General features: G+C 41.0%; 1 protein-coding gene across 1 annotated transcript in view; it reads left to right on the top strand.

The window, feature by feature from the left end:
• The first annotated feature begins 5,348 nt into the window (after nucleotides 1–5,348).
• The window catches only part of LOC142489456 (uncharacterized), a 36,459-nt gene continuing 20,661 nt past the window's right edge, over nucleotides 5,349–21,146 (top strand). Inside the window, exon 1 of the mRNA XM_075590295.1 lies at nucleotides 5,349–5,420. Coding sequence (XP_075446410.1) covers nucleotides 5,349–5,420 — 72 coding nt within the window. The remainder of the gene's footprint in view (nucleotides 5,421–21,146) is intronic.

Genomic DNA, 21,146 nt, shown 5'->3' with positions numbered 1-21,146 from the left:
CTCACAGGCGATCGTGGGGTTTTTATTTAATTTTAAACATTACAGTAATGTAGCAGGCGGTATCCGTAGCTGAACCGCATTGATTTCAGGTCCGGGAACACCCTACTTCCCGAGATACCCTGATATGGGGTGCCGGTATCCCGCCATGTACAAATCATGTGGGTCACGTGACCGAGGGATTTTCACATTGAAGGAGATACCGGCATCCCATAACAGGGTCTCTATCTCGGGAAGTAATGGGTCCAGAGACCCACTGCTACATTACTGTAATGTTTAAAATTAAATAAAATCCCCGTGATTGCCTGTGAGAGGCGCGCAGTTAGAGGGACTGATTTAGCTTATCTCTTACTGCGCATCTATTACAGACAAGCAGACCCCGTAGGACTCACACAGCATGGACCCCTGCTCTGTTAATCCGATGGGCCATTAAGTCCGCAACCTCCACGCGGCACAACGCAAAATGTACCCAGGTAAATGTTCGAATACCGGACTGTATATATAAAATAGTGAATAAGACTTGGAAAAAGTATGTATACATATATATATATATATATATATATATATATATATATATATATATATATATATTATATATATATTGCACTTAGCTATTCCTCTGGTCACATAATCACTATATATTGACTTATATTTGTTATAACAAATCTAACTATTTTCTGTCTCTTGTGCAGATAGTTCTTTCTTATAATTATAATTATAATTATATATATATATATATGCAAATATAGCTGTATGCTCATCTGCATGTCTTAGGCAGGTCTGCAACCCCGCCTTTCCCCATCATCACCCAGCATACAGCACTTCCACTGCAGCAAGGGATTCTGGGAAATGATATGCAAATGAGCACACAGTGTCACTTTTTGCCTCAATAACCATTTTTAACATGGTTCCCTATAGGCTTAAGCATTCTGCATGGTCACAGCTTTGAGCACAGCCAGGGTTAAGGTGCATACCCAGAAAACCACCCACAGACAGCTGTTTCGACCTTGATGGGTCTCATCAGTGTGGGGTTGATTTTACTAGGAATGCAAGAGAGTCTATGGGATAGGCTAAACCATAATACTGAGTTAAGTTATGGTGAGTAAAAAAAGTGACAAAAACCCTCCACAGGAAAGCAAATATGCAAATATAGCTGTATGCTCATCTGCATGTCTTAGGCAGGTCTGCAACCCCGCTTTTCCCCATTATCACCCAGCATACAGCACTTCCACTGCAGCAAGGGATTCTGGGAAATGACATGCAAATGAGCACACAGCTTTGAGCACGGGGTTGCAGACCTGCCTAAGACATGCAGATGAGCATACAGCTATATTTGCATATTTGCTTTCCTGTGGAGGGTTTTTGTCACTTTTTTTACTCACCATAACTTAACTCAGTATTATGGTTTAGCCTATCCCATAGCCTCTCTTGCATTCCCAGTAAAATCAACCCCACACTGATGAGACCCATCAAGGTCGAAACAGCTGTCTGTGGGTGGTTTTCTGGGTATGCACCTTAACCCTGGCTGTGACCATGCAGCAAGCTTAAGCCTATAGGGAACCATGTTAAAAATGGTTATTGAGGCAAAAAGTGACACTGTGTGCTCATTTGCATGTCATTTCCCAGAATCCCTTGCTGCAGTGGAAGTGCTGTATGCTGGGTGATAATGGGGAAAGGCTGGGTTGCAGACCTGCCTAAAACATGCAGACGAGCATACAGCTATATTTGCTTTCCTGTGGAGGGTTTTTGTCACTTTTTTTACACACCATAACTTAACTCAGTATATATATAAATATATATATATATATATAAATATATATATATATATATATATATATATATATATATATATATATATATATATATATATATATATATATAAAAGAAAGATCTATCTGCACCAGAGACAGAAAATAGGGAGGTTTGTATACATACATGATATATATATACTCATAATAAAAAATGAATAGACAATACCGTTCTGTAGCTAACGAAATGATTTTATTTGTGCGAGCTTTCGAGATACACTGATCTCTTCTTCCAGCGATGGTACATTGAATAAAGCTAGCAATGTTAAACTTAAAAACAGTGCATATTAGAATGTTATATACATACACATATACATATATTTTTTCATTTCATTAATTTTGCAATAATTCATACCTTGCCTGATTATATTTTTACAACTGAACTCCCCCCCCCCAAAAAAAAAACTGTATGCAGGTCCCTTATAGCTAGAGATGGGTGAACTTGAGGGAGGAAATCCCCACAATATATACCGATATAACTGAATTTAAAAAACATCTCCAGATTGTATTTTACTGTTATTTTGTAATTTAAATGGCATATTCCTGAGATACAGTAATTCAAAACCAGAACTAAACAAAACAGGCAAAATTACAGCCAAAATGTAAGTGTTGCTGTGCAACTATACTTACGCCTTCCAATAATCTTTTTTCTAATTCCTTTTGCACTTGAGTGACCTTTAAATTCCTTAATCCATTTGTAAGAGGACGTGCAGAATTGTGATCTTTGGTCTTATTGTGACCTTATCAAAGGTGCAACATCTTAGGCCATTGATGTGACATGATTTTTAAGCTTTTATTTGTGAATGTAATGTTTGGCCCAGTATCAAAGAAGCCAACATGCATAGGTAAATTGAGATTCTTCTTGTGAGTTGAGTTCCTGCTTATTAAGTTCAAATGGATAAGGTACAAAAAAAAAAACATTTGTACACCCACTTGACAACTACAGTCTACTTGATCACAATAACAGTATATTATCTTCCAGTTTAAAAAACAAAGAATGAGAATTAAACCTGACGTGTCTGGCTGAAACTTCATTTCAACTCATCTCTGCCCATCACGAGAAACAAAAAAAGGGTAATTCAGAACGATATCTGAAGCTTGAACAATTGTTTAAAGAAGCTCTTAGCCCAATGACAGTTAGATATAAAGTTTCTCCAGATAAATGTTGACATTTTAAAGTGTTCATGTAAACCCCCTATTGTTATATTTTGTATTTTTACAGTTTCTCAATAAAGGAAATGACAGGTAGAGCTCAGAGCTCAGTACTGTATGTGGATATTCCGAATAAAACACATTTTGCCTCTCTAGCATGGGTTTCAGTTCTTATATGCCAATAGGATATGCAAAATATATTGTAATGACTCTTTCTAGCATACAGTATAGCCCAGGAATATCAGGTGTGCCCTTTTTTGAGTACAGGTTTCTCTCCACGTGTTGTTTGAAGGTAGGTTTAAGGGGCTATATATAACATGTGGGACTAGGGTTGCCTGGTGGCTTCACCAAAAATACTGGACACAATGGTGAAAAATGTGGCGCGCTCGAAAAGTCAGCGGGGATGTGTGTTATTTATAAATTCTCAGACCATTATGTATTTGTTTCTAAATTTCACTCCATGTACAGTATGCACCAATTTGCACCATTTCATATTCTAATTCGCAAAAACTTATGGCGAGGGGCTTGGGGATTGAACGCCCTCCCAGCATTTTTTACGCAATAGAATATGAAATGGTGCAAATTGGTGCAGACGTGGAGTGAAATTTAGAAAGAAATGACACTACGGTCAGATAATTTATAAATAACATACCTGCAGTCATAGAGTACATGGCGAGCTATACTGATCTTAAAGTTTTTCTACACTCCTGCCGTTCTATGATTAGTTATCCTCTCCTCCACTCAGCACTCGTCTCCTCACAGCTCCCGGCCACCGTCCGCAGCATGCCCTCTTAGCACCAGAACTTTGAGCAGGCCGCTTCCGCCGCCGCACTCGCGCTTACAGCCGGCAGCCACCGCCGCACTCGTGCTTCCAGCCGGCAGCCACTGCCGCACTCACGCTTCCAGCCGGCAGCCACTGCCATACTCGTGCTTCCAGCCATTCGCCACCACTGCACTCGCGCTTGCCGTTACCGCCGCACTTGCGCACATACGTACGTGTCCGGTATTATCTCAAATTTTTTACCGGACACACTGCACAATTACCGGCCTGTCCGGTTCAAAAACGGACCCCTGGCAACCCTACCTGGGACTCTTGTAAAATAGGTCTATCAGTCTCTCCCTCTGGGCAAATTTAATGTTTTACATACGCGCAGAGGGAAAATGATGGTGGTTGCTGGAGCATTTGCTCAAATTTTTTACTTTCCCAACTGTCTAAGAATATCCGTCAGCGAATCAAATTTTGTTTAAAAAAAATGAGGCTTTGCGACATGAATTTTAACACATTCTCCCATTTCTACCCTGGAAGTCAGGAGGAACACTGTACAAAAGCAGCAAGAGTAACATATGTTGCCATGGCTGGTTTCTGGCTACCATTCTGCCCTCACTGGCATGCAAGTCCTGGTAAGAGCTGGCAGGCAGAGCAGGAAAGATGGGGAGGAGTGCGCTCTAGTGGTCTGACCCGGAAGTCTTTCTTACTTCCGGTGTCATCTCTGTAACAGCTGCTGATTCCTCTGCAGGCCTCTATTTAACGCTGTGGCCTGCTACGTTGGGCCGCTGACAGGAGGGTGGGGTAGAGAGTGGTCCCCCCAAGAGCGTGGCCCCCGGGCTTTGCCTGGGCTGCTCGGGCTACAGCTACGCCCCTGGGAGGATGTATGGATAGATGATAAGAACTTAACATATTTACAGACTAATCGTTGTACCAATCAATGCCTGACTTGCTGGGCTTTATATTTTTCCCATTTCCAATTCAATGTAACTTACAAATCAGGAAAGAACAATGGAAAAGTGGATGCTCTTTCACGTAAAGATCCACTTACAACATTACCGATATATTCAGAATTTACTTTATCTCCCCACACGTACTGGCTGCAGTGCAAATATGCAACAAATTTCTGCACCGTGTAAGACTTGCTACTGAAAGGACTGTTTTGCTAAAAACAGTTCTATGTAGCCAACCCCATAATTTCTGGATTCGGAGTAAGGGTCTGTGGTTTATGAATAGACTTTATATCACCAACAAATGGCTTACAAGTACTACAATCTACCAACAACTGGACACAAGTGGTTTACTATCAAATTGCTCCATAGATTTTTGGGTAGCCACACCTTCCACAAGATGCTGCTCTATTCATTAATTTCTGTGAAACTTGTGCAGATTGACTGTCCTACTGAACCCTGGACCTGTATCTCTATGGACTTTATCATAGAATTACCTCCTTCTGAGGGTGCTATGGTAATTCCAACAATCATTGATTCCTTTTCTAAACTCTCTCACTTCATGCCACTTCTTTGTTTGCCCACAACGCAAGGGCTGGCCAAAGTTTTCTTCAAAGAAGTTGTGATGGTGCTCGTTTCTAACCACGAGGTTGACCCACAGGGCTGAGTCAGGATATGGGATCTGAGCACAGGCCAAGGGATGGAGTCCTGATCAAGGAGAATATCCGGTCACAAGCCAAGGTCGAGGCAAGGTGCAGCAGCGTAGTTGGTGTCATGTTTTCAAGATCAGTGCATGGTGCAGTAATGTAGATGGGGTCTCAGTTCCAAGGTTAGGGAAGGAGAGAGGCAAACAAGGTCCAAGTACAGGCAGAGGTTCGGCAAAGTGAAGTAGAATACCAGATGGGGTCCAGGAGCACAAGGAATAAGGCATTTTGCTTGGGCGCTGGATGAATGGAAATGGCTTCCTAATAAAGGCCAGGAGTAGGTGGCAGCCGATTATAACCACCATCCAGGTTGAGGGTGGAATTAAGCCATTTTGGCAATCTTGGAAGAGGGCGAAATGGCATCAAATTTCAGCCATCTTGGTAGAGGCAATGAGTTCAGCAATGTGTTGATACCGAAGGGGAATGGCCACAACAAACCTTGAAACAGTATATTCAGTGTTTACTAACACATATCAAGTTGGAAACTGTGGTCACTCCTCCTCACAGATGTAAATTAAACATACTGGTAAGAGGTGGTGTTAACACCTCCACTAATTGAAAAATATATTTTATTACACTCTAAGCAAAAAAGAAAGGGTTAAAAATGAAACTCACATTAGCGCTTGTATAGAACGGCAGGCCAATTCTATATACTGTCCCTGCTACTACAATCTAATGCAAAACCTCTTTAGAAGCGAATAACTGTACGCATCATGGGGATGTCTGCATGTGATAAATACTCTATCTCAGTATAAGTGCTGATGTGTGAAGACAGTGCTTTATATACAACGTGATTGGTGAAAATATATCAACTGTTACCAAGACTCTCACAATGAGAGAGATAAACCTAATTAATACAAAATAAATAAATATACATAAAACCCTATGTGTATGTGTAATATGTACAGTACAGCATACCAAGATGATTTAAATACCAGCTACGCAGAGTATCCCTTGGTCAAGTGCGATTCATAATGACCAGATGTCTCCAGTGCTAATTAGCTCTTCTGTTCAGGAATGCTCCAAACATATATGTGGTGTGTGTCGCTATAGTAAAATATCATAGGAGACAGAACTAACTTCTCTCAATGCCACAGTTCACCACCATATACACTACTATCATCATCCCACTCTCTTTATATGGGTATAGTTGTGAATAGATGCAGTCATTGATGCCCACTACGTCTCCCGCTCGCACTCCAAACTGCACGGGGAGGGGAGGGAGGAGGGAAGGAATGTGGGGATGAAGCACCACGAACTGAGGGGGTCATGCAGTGCTGCTCTCACATAAGCTCAGGTAAGTCTGCCGTACGCCCTCTCTACTAGTGAATGCCTCGTTAGCCCACATCAAATTTTAGCTGGTATGCTATCCCTTTCAAAAAACATTTGTTCTCCCGCTCATACCCCAAACATACACGGGAGGGGAGGGGGGAGGGAATGCGGAGATCAGACCCTGCAAACTGAAAGAGCCGTGCTCTCACATAGACCAAGGTAAGTCTGTTGTAAGCCTTCTCTGCTAGTGGATACCTCGTGGGCCCACATCAATTTTAAGCTTGTTCGCTATCGCCATATAATTAGAGTTTGCTAGCGCACTAGTGAGAAAATTACCATGACATCATTACTACCCAACGCGCGTTTCGTTCAGACACAAGCTTCTTCGTTCTACATTTAGACCCAAAGGTGTCAATGTTTTTAATGTATACATCCATCTGTTCTCAAGTTTTTAAATGCTATTGACGGTGTCCCCGCCTCTCCAGTTATATAACAATGACTCAGGTATAGTTGTTAAGCATAGTCCAGATAAATGCAAAAGAAGATAACAATATTTATATATATCTCAATAAAGGATATATACCCACTAAATCACTTATAATTAAGTACGTGCACTTACAGATTGAATGTGGCTTACTGTATATTATGATTCCTTCCTATCCAGAGTATCTGATTTTAATCAAGCCAGGATAGATCTCCAGTATATTCAGAGTATTCAGAGTATGCAATGGAAACAAAGAGAAAACGATCATGGCACAATAAATTTATTACAAAAGACTTGGTCAAGAACAATATTGCACTTACAACAAGTATGTTCAAAAACAGCATTTTTGGATAGTTTCCCAGCGTGTGCTAGTTGGCTCTCCACTTCGGTAATGATCCTGCTCACATTACAAAACTTTCGGATTCCACAGTCCCCTTCAATTGTGCATCTGCTGTATCCGTCACCATAGTTCCACTTCATAATTCTCATATATAATTTAACACATCTAATATATATACTAAAATCCATATATATAGATAAACTATGTTTAGCGTCTGAATCAATTAGATATTAGTCACACTATAAGATACTTAAAAGTATTTAATATTAATGAAAAAAACTTTATTAAACAACACAATCTTGTAACGTTATTATAAAAATATATTTAAAACATTTATCAAATGTGTGTTTTGTATGCTTTTGAATGGGCAAATGCGTTATTTGACACATTTGGCTAATAGAGCTTGTCCTGGAACAGGATTGCTTATTTTCTGTGTACCTTTCCAGCTCTCCGGCTACCAGCTCGTTAAGTTACATGCTTTTCCCTGCTCTGAAACAGCCAGTGCCTGTGTATATTGCAACATTATTGTTACAGTAATCCCCTTTACACAGCCACTAGTCATTTGCCCTGGCAACCTCTCAATGCTCACAGTTGAGATTGGTTTTGCCCTCTCCCCTTGCTCTTCTCTGGTATTGTTAGGCCTGGGACATAGTGAACTGAAGCTCGCTGAGGTGGGCTGAGCCGCGCTGAGCAGATGCACAAAGCCCCTGCATCTGTCATCAGCGCGGCTGTAGTTTCCCCCTCCGCATGCGCGCTGATGCGTGCGGAGGCTGAGAAACATGGAATAGATACCCAAGTTTGAAATTTGCCGCTCGGGGAAGTGGAGGAGCAGTCACGTGACCGCTCCCATCCAATGGGAGCGGGGGACTAGCCCCGCCTCCGCTCCGCCTCCTGGTACGCCTCGCTCCGCCTCTGCTCTGCCTCCGCCCCGCCCCCTGAGCGCGCTCACTGCCTCGCCTGCAAGGACAGAAAAAGCACCATTTTCAGCAGGCGAGGCAGAGCAGGAGCGCGCCTCAACGAGCTTCAAGACCACTATGTCCCAGGCCTTATGCTCCTTAGCTTGTTCCTGTCAGGAAGGAAAGTGTGCTCTCTCTTTCAACAAGCAGCCAAAGTGAGTAGACATCTTCCACTACTCCCTCAGAAAGGAAATCCTTTTTACCTTCCCCTCAGAGAAGCACTTCCACATAGCAGAACACCTTCCTCTCATAAGGCTATTCTACTGACAAGAGAAATTTGCTATCAATATCCACATGCAAAACTTTTATATTTCTGTTAACTCCACTCAAAAAAAGTTAAAGAAAATAGAAGGACTTTGTGTGCTTTTAAAAGGGGACAAGTTAAGATACATGGACTTACTCACATGCTACAAGTGAGCCTGGGTCCAGAATAGGGCTATTGCCTATTACTGTGTGTGGTGGTGGGGGGGTGAGGTGTTTGTTGGAGGTAGAGGGTTTGGTATAACACCAAAATGTTGACTTAAAAAAAAAGGGCACTTTTTTAAGGTGTGCTGCAGCATTCTCTCCATATAAACTTTCTACAGTACCAGTTGCTGTAAATGTGTTACACCCAGCGCTTTAGTAAGCAGCCAAGTTGTGCTTATTCTACTGGTAAGGTGTGCATTCTCTAACTATATGTACACTATTGTCATGTATAGGCCACTTAACTGTACATCCTCACTATTGCCTTAGGGGACTTTTACTTCCACATTGATAACATCTCTAAACATGGGGATCTCCCCTCCTCTCACTTACTCATTTGGTCTCCTGCTTTCTAGCCATAACCTCATCTCATTCTGCCTCTCTCATGCTACTCACACTCAACCTCCAGCCTTTCCTTGCTGTACTCACAACTTGCTAAGCTTTCTTTACTACCACCCTCCTCTTACCCAAACAGCCTTATCACAACTTAAAATACTATCCTTCCCTCCTCACTTGACTAGAATGCTCTTCCTGTAAGACGATACTCATGGCCCTCCAAACCATTATACCGGTGAAAGAGACAGACACACTTTCTGCACTGTTGCACTCGTTCCCACTTAATACCTCTGCAGGAAGTTATACTCTCTGGCTGATTTCCTTCACTACAGATTTGTTTTATCCTGCTTTATCTATGCTCTTTTTCAGGCAAAATGAGCTACTTCTCTCCTATAAACATGCACAAATCCAACCTTATTCGACCTTCTGCTACATCATGCTCCACTCCTTCCATCACACCTCAAGACTGTCTGTTATCTTAAGTGCTAGATGGAAGCTATCCACAAAGTAATCCCCTCTGTCCCTTCCACACCCTTCTCCCTAATCCTCCTCCTTCTGATTTTGACTCCTTTTCTCCAGTTACACCTGCATTGTTTCTGACATCTAGGCCTAATGGCGGTTTTAAAAGTTCAGGATGTAAAGCGTGTGAATCTACCTGTATGAGATCTGCTAAGCCGTTTAAATCCTATATTACCAGCGTGTTTTTTTTCATCAACTGCAATACTAATTTCGTTATATACTTATTGCAGTCCGATTGTGGAATACAATATGTAGGAATAACGATAAGGTGCCTTAAAATTAGAATCGTTGAGCATCGAAGAAATATTAAAAATATCACTAGGAATATTTTGGACAAAGGTAAACCTCTTACATACCTTCTGCACTTATATACATATATGTTTTGTGGGGACTCAGGGATTTCTAAAAAGAGCTTGCTGGGGTTCTGTGTGTTGTTTGTTAACTTATTCTCAGCTGTTTCAGCTGTTGGCGGTTAGTGGCTCCTCCTTCCCAGGGTTTTAAGCCCGCACCTCCCCACTTCCCAAGTCAGCAGGTATTTTTAATTCTACTGGATATAGATCCAATGTTGGTCTTTCTCCCTTCTAATAGAGGTAAATGAGAATTGTAATCTTAATAGAGGTATATTAGTATTTTATCTGGTAGTGTTAGGACCTGCGAACTGGGTCTGCCTTGTCGTGGCTCACAGGCTTACAACGCTTTGGCCAAAGGGTTAAACTAAATGACCCTTTTTCAAGAGAATATATAAGTATTTTACTGTGTATTTTTGTCATATTCGATGTAGCATTGGGCTTCTCTGTCGCTTGTTGCATATCTTTTGGATCACTTTTTACAGGTACACCAGTGTGACCCACGAGTATTACTTTTTCAGCTATAGAATCCCTTAAGGATGATATTAAATCTGGTTATAAGGATCTACATTTTTTACGAAGGGAACAGTACTGGATATTTAAACTCAAAATTACGCCATCTTTTGGGTTTTAATGATGTAGTTGATATCACACTCTTTTCGAAATTAACAAGTTCTTCAGATTCTATTAAAAAATTCATTAGGAAATGGTATTTGAGGATTATGTATATTAAAAACATTAATATAAATAATTGAGTATATTAATAGTATATAAGTGATACACACACACACACACACACACACACACACACACACACACACACACACACACACACACACACACACACACACACACACACACACACACACACACACACACACACACACAATATATATATAATACATTTTATATATATATCTATATTTTTATTTTTTATATATATATATTTTGGTATTTGTTTGATGATACTGTATATTGTTAATCATTGTCTACTTCATCTAGGGACATCACCATCCTCAAGAAAACATGAGACTTATGTTCATTGTTAATATGTAGTTCTTTACATTTGACACATATAACATCTGTTTTGTAACATCACTTCTCTTTAGATAGTTGTTATTTAGTATAATTTTACTTATGATTTATCTCCATTAGTACATGAAGGGTTTCCATTTTTTCACTTAACTATGAATTTAGCACTAATTAAATATGGATCCTTTAATTATTGCCATTTATTAAATATCACACACAAATGCCCACGTATATATACATTCCTCTTTTAATATGAGGTACTAATTCAATGAGAATCATGCTCTCCTTTGGATGAATTAATTAATATTGTATTGGTCTATCAGATGTAATGTATTTTATGGGCTTCTATTGTTTGATTCATTAATTACTGTGTGTAGGCATATATATATATAAATATATATATATATATGAGGCCATCTTTGAGATGCAACTCCCTGATGAAGTACGTTGTATGTGCGAAATGCATTGAGGCATCGTCATATCATATCTGACACAATCACATCACACACTCTGATGTGCACGCCCTCCTGCCTCTCCCAGTGTTGCGATTTTGTGGTTTGGGGACCCGGGTCACCTTGCTGTAATCCATCTATGGAACCACGCCGTCTGGAATGTAGTGCGGGGTGCATTTTATGAGTTTTAATTGTAAGTTAGGTTGCAAAGAAAGTCCCATATCAGTGCTACAAAATCTCCAGTGATACCATCATATCATGGGTCTAAAAGATGTATAATAAAAATGCTGCATGAAGCAATCCTCACATAGGGATAAATGCATGCTTCCATAATAAGTTGCAGAGACTGTGTCAGTCTTAACGAGAATCAGAATGTTAAGAATGTCCTGTCCGTGTGAGGTGTCTGGTTGCTGTCCGCGTTGGTTAAGGCAGAGAAATAGGGACCACTGGAGCACAACAGTCTCTAGAGACACATCTGTCACCGCCCGCAGCCACTCTTGACACTCACTGCATATAATCACTGATTTCTTCTAAGTTGATTCAGGGAAGAAAGAATACTCACAGTCTTGCTAAGGAAGTATCAGCAGCGTGTTCCCTGTCCCATTGAACAGAGGGAGTGAGGAGCAAAAACGATTGGCAGTGCATACAGTAGCTGACAAACAGTGAAGGCTGAAAAGTGGAGTATTAAAAATCATTTGTTGGACACATGATACAAAAAGCAGAGGACAGTTACTTCGAACGCGTTTCGCGCTTGAACAGCGCTTTATCAAAAAGCTTAATTGTAAGTTGATGACACACATTGTGGGCCTTATTCAGAGAACATTCATAAAAAAAATCGCCAGGTAATTTAAAATGGGGTTTTTTTGGGCGTTGCTATCACGGTATTCAGAAAGGCTCGAATACAAGTGATAGCAAAATGCCCAAAACGGGCGAGTTGCTGCCAGCGAGAGCCTCGAGCCTCGAGCCTCTGAAAAGGCTCATTTTGCTGTGATTCATTTCTGCTGCAGAGAGAGCAGCTCTGAGAGAGCTGCCTCCAGCTGAAATGTCGCCCGACAATAATTTATTTAAATATCCATTTCTTTAATAGTGTAGAGGTGCAGGGGGTCTCCGGAGCTGAACCGCGTTGGTTTTATGTCCGGGGACCCCCTGCTTCCCGAGATACAGGCCTCTTTATGGGGTGCCGGTATCCCTCTGCATTGAAATGTCCCACATCACGTGACTGGGACATTTCCTTGCATAGGAGATACCGGCACCCCATAATGGGGCCTGTATCTTGGGAAGCAGGGGGGCCCCGGACATAAAACCAACGTGGTTCAGCTCCGGAGACCACCTGCACCTCTATACTATTAAAGAAATGGATATTTAAATAAATATTTACAAACAGATCAATACACGCCCCTCCCCCCCCTCCGCCCAAACCCATACAGTACAGTAATGGGCAAAATAACTATTATCCAGATATGGATAATAGATTATTTGCCCATTATTAAACACTGCATTAGCATACATAAATAAAAGAAATAAATACAGTTATACTTACCACAACAGCAGGTCCCTCTGTCCTCCGTTGCCAGAAAGCATATATAGAAAATAAATACATTCTAATGGTCCCTAACCCCTTAATCACCTTAGCGGTTCCTAACCGCTATAGTTATTAAGGGGTTAACCCACCCTGACCCGGGAGGCCTAAACACCCACCCCAGACTGACTATACCCACCCTATACCCATTGAGTAGTATAGTGGTACATCATACCCATATAATAATAATATGGGCATGATAAGCCTCTATAGCACTCAATGGGCACCCTAATAAAAATACAGTAATACACAAGACACACAGTAATAAAACGTAACTATACTCCCAAAAAACACACTTCACTAAATAAAATCAGTAGCCAGCTAATCCAATCAATAGAAGCAATTACAACATCAACAATGAATTAATTAAACCATTACCCAATCAAACCAATTAATCCCTAAACCAACTCAAAATGAATAGTAACACTAACCAATTTAAACAATGAATTAATCCTACATTAATTAATGTAACCATTAAAAGACAAATAAATACATTAAAACTATCTCTGAAGTATCCATAAAACACATTAGCTAACATAATATAACATTAAGTACAAGCAAACACCAATCGCAAACCTTTTCTTACATTAACCATAAACAAACAATCACATCCACATCAATAAATGCAATAACAAGCGAGAAATGCCCCCCAAATATTGGCATAATAATGTATTAATCTGTACCCTAAAGAGGTACAGATTAATATATTACCAGTCAATGTGCCTCCCCCAAAAAATAAAAAATCACATCCAAAGAATACACCTGTAAAAACAGACATTTACAAACATTGAATATCTTACTTACCATTAGAAGCGGTGGCCCTCCGACTCCCGGGGTAAGAGGAAGCTCACGTACCTTGAAGGCCTCCAACAGCATCCGATGCCATCCGCCAAAATTCCCCCCTTCACCCACCCTCGCTAGCCACAGTATTGCATTGTACTGTATGTTTATTACAGTAAGCCTGGCACGGGTGTTTAACCCCTTCATTGCCTTAGTGGTTAGCCGCTAAGGTAATGAAGTTGCTGTACATGCATGTTTCCTGCCTCGGATGCATGCCGGGGGGGGTCCGGAGCTGCTATTAATGGCTATCAGCTCCGGAGACCCCCGGCATCAATCCGAGGCAGGAAAAGGGCCTGATTTTTTCTAAGTCCTGACCCATCGCAGCTCATCGAGGCCATCTCCCCACCAATTGTCCAACAATTTTGTGGGGAATTGGATTTGGGGAGAAAATCATTTTTTAGGCCTGCGATGGGCTGCGATAGGCCGCGACACCTGACTCGCGGGTCTCTGAATAGTGGCAGTTTATCAACCATCCGAAAATGGTCGATAAGCAGCTGATCGCTGCTCAGTCGGCGAATGTCGGATGGAGATAAAATTTTGCGTCGATACTGCCCGTTATCGAGCATTTATCGAGGCTATCTGAATACGAGTGCCCATTTTGGGCGATAAGTGCTCGATAAGGGCCTTATCGAGGCTTTCTGAATAAGGCCCAGTGTGTTTTAATATACCATTTGATACTCACCTCTGTCTTTTTGTTTTATGTACCATTATACACATATACGTACAAGAAGACCCTGTGATACAATACAAAAGAAACTGGACTGTATCTTGTTTTATTTCTATCTCCAAGCAAAGCATCTAAATAAGTCAGAGTAGCTGTCTACATGTTTTGTGGAGAGCAGCAAGAAATATCCAGGTTAGGTACAGGTTTACTTAGCATCTAAGAGCCAAAAATAATCTGACCATCAAAACTACGCATGTTCTCAGAAACCGGACATCATAAGAGCATACGGGTCATCTTTCCCCAGCTTTCAAGCATACTTCCTGCTCAGCTTAGAAGAAAAATGATACCTTCTTCTTTCTCCCAGAAGAAGTTCCCTTATACCAAGACAAGTCAAAGAAACATAGCAATCTTCCAACATCTACGTGTTAAGGAACAAAATCAGTCTAAAAAAGGATGTTTCATTTTTTAGACAATGCAATTTCCTTTAAGAAATGTTGCAGTTGAAGCCATCGCTACATATAGAGTACTGTACGGCCAGGGTTCATCGAGCCGTGATGCGAGGTATTGCACCCTGATCTGACGGTAACTGGTACTGTATAGACTTGAATGGTAGTTACTACCGGATTGGGGTGCAATATCCTGCATATATATATATATATATTGATAAATTCCTCTTTTTTTGTGTTTGCTTCTTTACATTTTTTGATTTAGAAGAATGAAGAGAGCCACTAGTTTGCCTTCCTTATTTTTTCTCTCAAAAATGTGATAATCCCTTTCTCTTTTGCAAATTGCTGAAGCTGGTGAGCTGTTCCTTGATTTGTAAAGTATGGGGAATGGACCCCGTATTGTCCGATGCTCCACAATGTGCATGTGACTGGTGGTGGAAAAACAATGCAACCCTTAATAAGTATAGCTATAGGATGTGATGGCAATCCTGCTGCAGATAATGGCATAAATCGATAAAAGTAATATGAGAAAGAACATATAACAGACTTGGAACCTAGGTGGGGGGCTAGTGCGCAGGAAATAGATAGAGGCAGGACGAGAAGTACCCTTGGATACCACTCTCCTGTACTCACGGAACACCAGAGCCTGCTGCCCTTACCCGACCCGGTGTCTTCACTGTTCGTTCTGTTGGCTTGCCGGTCCCAGGTCTGCGACACTCGCGCTCGTGCGCTGGTGCATATCGTCACAGCCGGAAACAAGTGGTTCCTTCCGGGATGGATCCTGACGTGTCCTGCACTCCAACGCCCCCTTGCAGCTCTACAGGGCAACCCCAAGCGGATACACTGGGATGCCGTCACGATCTTCCAATGCAGAGGAGATTGCCTGCGTGCTCCAGCCGATGTAGTGACAGGAATGTATCAAAAAGAAGGAAGGCGGTCACTGCATAATAGAACTCAGCCACGAAGTAAAATAAAATCAGCTTTAATAAATAGTATTGCTGTACATCACAGAATAGACCTCTGACGCGCTTCGTCCCGTCTTGGGACTTTATCAAAGAGATGAGATGAAATGCGTCAGAGGTCTAGTCTGTGATGTACAGCAATACTATTTATTAAAGCTGATTTTATTTTACTTCGTGGCTGAGTTCTATTATACAGTGACCACCTTCCTTCTTTTTGATACATTCCTGTTCCTTGATTTGCGCTTTTTCTGCTTATAGGCAGAGGTCTAGGACATTTGGTCACAACATGTTTTGGCCGTTTACGCCGCCAGTAAGGTTTGACTAACCTTACACTAAAACCCGCTAATGTGATCCCCTAATACTAACGCTACATCCTACCATAAAAACCTTAACACTATAGACTAAAACCCCTTTCTCTAAGTGCTAAAACCCCTATAGTTAACCCCTACCCTAACGACTAAAACCCCTACAGTTAACCCCCTACCCTAAAACGTACAATCTCATTGAAGTGGCTGGCAGTGGAGCAGCTGCGATGGAGGGTCCCCCTCTGTCTAAATGCCGGCGGAGATTTGGTCGTGGTGTGAAAGCCCATTCCGATAGGCAGGCCCTACAAAGGATATTCAGCACCCTGGCAAACACATTTAAGTATTGAACATCGCACTGCGGCTCTGCAGTGAGCGCTCTGTTTCCTTTGCAGAAAGAATACATCATGTCAATGAATAATCTTAACCCTTCAGTGCCCAGGTGGTCGGAAATATATTCCAAAGGATCATTGCAAATGTCCACATGGCAAAGCAGGGGTTAACTACTAAACTACTACTAAACTTCTCTAGAAACTACAATAATCAAGTCACAGTGAACTTCAATACACCCTCAACCAATATGACTTGTGTATGGAGGCTGTCCACATATAGAGGATATGATAGAAAAGTAATGGAGAGGGTTGTCACCCGTCCCCTAATTTATACATACTAATTAACAAACGCATGAACCACAGTGCAGTCTCCATTGAGCCTCTGTAAAAAAAACAAAAAAACATACAAGGGCAAAGGGAGAAAGTAAATGCAGTACCATGCAGACTGGAACAATAAACGAATACATCAAAGTAACAAACTCAATGAACTCAGTGGCAACTCTTAAATAAATCAAGTAGAATATCTGTCTTTATTTCCACACCTCTTTCTCTTGCCAGATTTCAATTCTGCTGCACAGAGGGCAGTCATAAATAAAATCACTGCAGTGCCATGCGATGTTGATAAGAGAGAAGTTAGCACACAGTTCAAAGGTGGAAGGAAACAGCAAAACCAAGGCACATGTACAGTATGGTTTCGTTTAGCAATTTTGTTTAGGGATATATTTTGAAGGAAAATACCAGCAATGGTGGATAACTTGGAGAAAAAATACTTTTTATGGCACTTGAATAGTTAGTACATATCACAGATGAGAAAAATCAAACCAATCCAGGTGAGTATTCTTTGGAACTAGCTCTGCTATTGGGGATTTTCTACAACCCCTGAGGAAGAGACACTTCTGTCTTGAAACGCGCAGGGTTAACACGGAAGTAGCCTCGGGTATCCCACAGCTGAAAACAGTGACGTCACGCAGAGGGTCCGGCCGGCGAACGTGACCGGAGAGGGCGAGCAACTGATTTAGTACGTCCACAGCACTACCAATACACCAGCCAGGAATCTGCATCATACCGAGACCTCCATGTACTGGGTTTGAGTCCTTGCTACTTCTAGTAAGTAGAATTTCAATGTTACACCTCAACGTAGAAATGAAGAAATTGCCAGCACAATTGTCTGTTTTTTTAAACCCTATCTGTCTATCCAGCCAAGCTTGTCCTTTTATGGAGTTTTATTAAATGATTTGTTATCATGTAGTTTGGTTATCAACCATAACATCTACTTCCATTTATTTAAAAAAAATGTTTTACCAGAAAGTAATACACTGAGAGTTACCTCTCGTTTTCAAGTATGTCCTGGGCATAGAGTTAAGATGACAAATAATACATGGTTACAAATACATAGTTACATAAGTGTACAGGGTATACATTATATGGTCCGTCAAAATTCACCCTTGAAAACGCTTGCGCGACTCACCGCTAGGATTCCCTGCTTCAGCACAGACCAGAAAGGTAAATGGGGCATAGGGATGTGTGGTATCCCTGAAACGGTAAAGGGGTCCTACTATAAGGGGGGATGTCCAGTTAATGCCCTAATCACCCAGATCCTGGTATAGAGGTTCTGGGGGGTACTCCAACTATATAAGAGGTTGCAAGGAGTTTTAATGTCTAAGTCCGGTATAGTGTGTGGAGAATATGACTAGTACGAATAAAAGTGCAGGATTCTTATTCTATTCCCCATAGCCATAGGACTTAGAAATGTTATAAGTATATATTTTATTAAATGGGTATGTTAAAGTGTTTATATGCTTGTGCACAGTATATGGGCTGGGGACTTCCAGGTCAACGGTTCCGAGAGACCATGTAGCTACCAAGCTTGGTGCCATTAAGTCTGCTCGGGTCCCGGACATGAAAGCCTCAGAGCTTGCCAAGGTGTTAACGTCATTTGGGCAGCAGAGTTAGCCTCAAGTACTCACGTCCTTGGATGAATGGAAGTCATTCCATTTGCCCCAGCCCAGATTTGAGGAGTTTAACTCCGTGGGTGGCTTCTGCCTGACAAGTGGCAGAAATGCCAGGTTGGCGCATGCCCTTGTCAAAATCTGAATCCACGCTTGCCCGGCTTGGATTGACTGGCAGCGCTCTGATAGGTTGGTAGGATTTTTCCCATGCTCGGATTAGCTATAGTATTTCATAAATGAACTCTGAAATACTATAAGAAACCCTCAGCCAATCCGGAGTTGAGATTCTAAGCGCCAAGACAGCAGCGGCAGATTCAAAATCATCAAAAGATGCTCTGTGGGAAATAGCAGGGAGCCGGCTTCAGAAATTTCAGGTCAAGAAATTTTCTAAGTCCCAACTTTTGCGTCCAAGTTCTCAGAATAGAACGTAGCAGTTGCGGCTGGGATTGCAAGCCGAAAATTGTTCCAGGACTTTTGGAGCAAGGTCGTGGTCAAACTATTTCAGCACTTCCGGAGTGGATACAGCGGTGGCGTCAGGAACTTCATGCCGATTTGAGTTCCAGGACAAGTTCCGGTCAACCTAAAGACTTTGTTTTCTGTTCTATTTCACCTAGAAAAGTCCAGATTTGTAGCCCAGACCCCCAGTAAGTGTGTTTTCTTCTTTATTTTGTAATCCACTGAGTATATGTCTGTTTCAATGGAATAAATGACAATTTGTTTTACTAACTTGTTTTGTTCAGTGAATGACCCGATAAAAATATGTAAATACCTGGTCTCCCGTGACAGTGCGTTACACTGCTTTCCACCCATTTAATGGTGGACAAACTGGTTGTGGTAATTCAATTGTTTCCCATTCTTTTAAGGACTCGCAATGTTTTTGGTGTACACATCATGTTTAATCAGAAATGTAAGTGGCCTGAAAAAGTAGCAGTTCTGTGTCTGCATTTTATTAAACATTGAAGCTCCATTTCGCCATTTCCTATAGAAAGAGAGAACTAGTGAAAACAACAATGCATTGTGTATACAGTAGAAGTAGAATTCCTGGCCTGGATCAAAATCTTAAGTTTTGCTATTTTGCACGGACAATTAAAAGGTTAAAAAAATGTAATCAGTAAAATGATTATATAAATTATTGTAAAGAGTTTGTAACTGCAGAGAAATTATTGTTTTAAACTAACTTGTACTGTATTTATTACATCTACAGATAACCAATAAAAACCCCAAATAATCATATTTACATTCCATTGCCAAAATCACTACCCCCCCCAATTCCCCAACACAAAAATCAACTAGCAACTATATTGATAGTGTGACCATTCATATTTGCCATACATTTAGGACATGAAATCCCGGTAATTATCTTCTTATTGTTTAGTAAAAAAGGAAAGAGCTACCAAATTGCTAATTTAGAAGTAGTACAAAAACTCAGAAGACTTTGCAGAGGCCAAGCATGTTCATACAAGCATAATACTGGGGTGAAAAAGTTACTACACATCTGTGTTTGTCATGACAAATAGCATTTAATCTTCCAACTTGTGGTTAAATTGCCAGATATGTCTTATATGACAACAAGAAAATAGAAGGAGTGGTCTGCTTTAATACTTTCTGTATGTACAGTAATTTTGAGCAAACCTCTGCTATGGCCAAACTGTCAGTAATTTTTTTAGTCATCTCAGATTTGAGGAGAGTTCGTACAATATATAGATAATTTTAAATTTCAGTAGGTAAACATTTTTCTAGCAATGACAGCAAGCTATGACATAAGTGCAACTGTTAAAAGACATGTTTAGATATAAAAAGAAAGATGAATGAAGAATTCAGTGTGTTTTTGAGGTGCATGCCAACATTTTTAACAATTCTAACCACAAAAATGCACCAGGGAAAAAAATGTGCAGAGTAGGAAAGGGAGCGGTTTTAATTTCTAGATTATTAATTGTTTCAGTGGCAGATAAACATAGCAGTTTGTAGAATAATTCATCCTGATGGTGAGTCAGTGAAAAATAGAAACTTTATATTGTAGCAATGTTGCAACCACGAATGTACAAGTGATTAATGTGCATACTGTAGTAACAGAGAATCACAAGAGACAATAATCATTTATTACCACCTACTGCTTTTATGAATGTTGATACTTTCAGGATAGAGCTAATACATTATAAGTAGAGATGAGCGATATATTTGGGCGGATTTAGATCTTTCCTGGATCTGCTGGTTCTTTTGGCTTGGGGGTTTCCCAAAACGGACGATCCGTTAAATCCGCCATTATCGTAAAAATCCATAAAATCTGCCATTATGGATCAGCCCCAAAAAGGATGATCCGTAATGGTGGCTTAAAACATCCCTCCCCCCCCCCTCCTCCCCCAATAGGGTTGAAGCAGGGAGTCGCTGGAGCTGAAACCCATTAATTTCAGCTCGGGGGACCCCCTGCTTCCCGAGATGCACACCTCCGTAGGGTGTGCTTGTATCTGATGGCTCTTCAATCAATGGAGGATCCA

This window comes from Ascaphus truei, chromosome 1 (assembly GCF_040206685.1).
Source record: "Ascaphus truei isolate aAscTru1 chromosome 1, aAscTru1.hap1, whole genome shotgun sequence".
NCBI lineage: Eukaryota > Metazoa > Chordata > Amphibia > Anura > Ascaphidae > Ascaphus > Ascaphus truei.
This window is presented reverse-complemented; position numbering and strand designations above follow the sequence as displayed.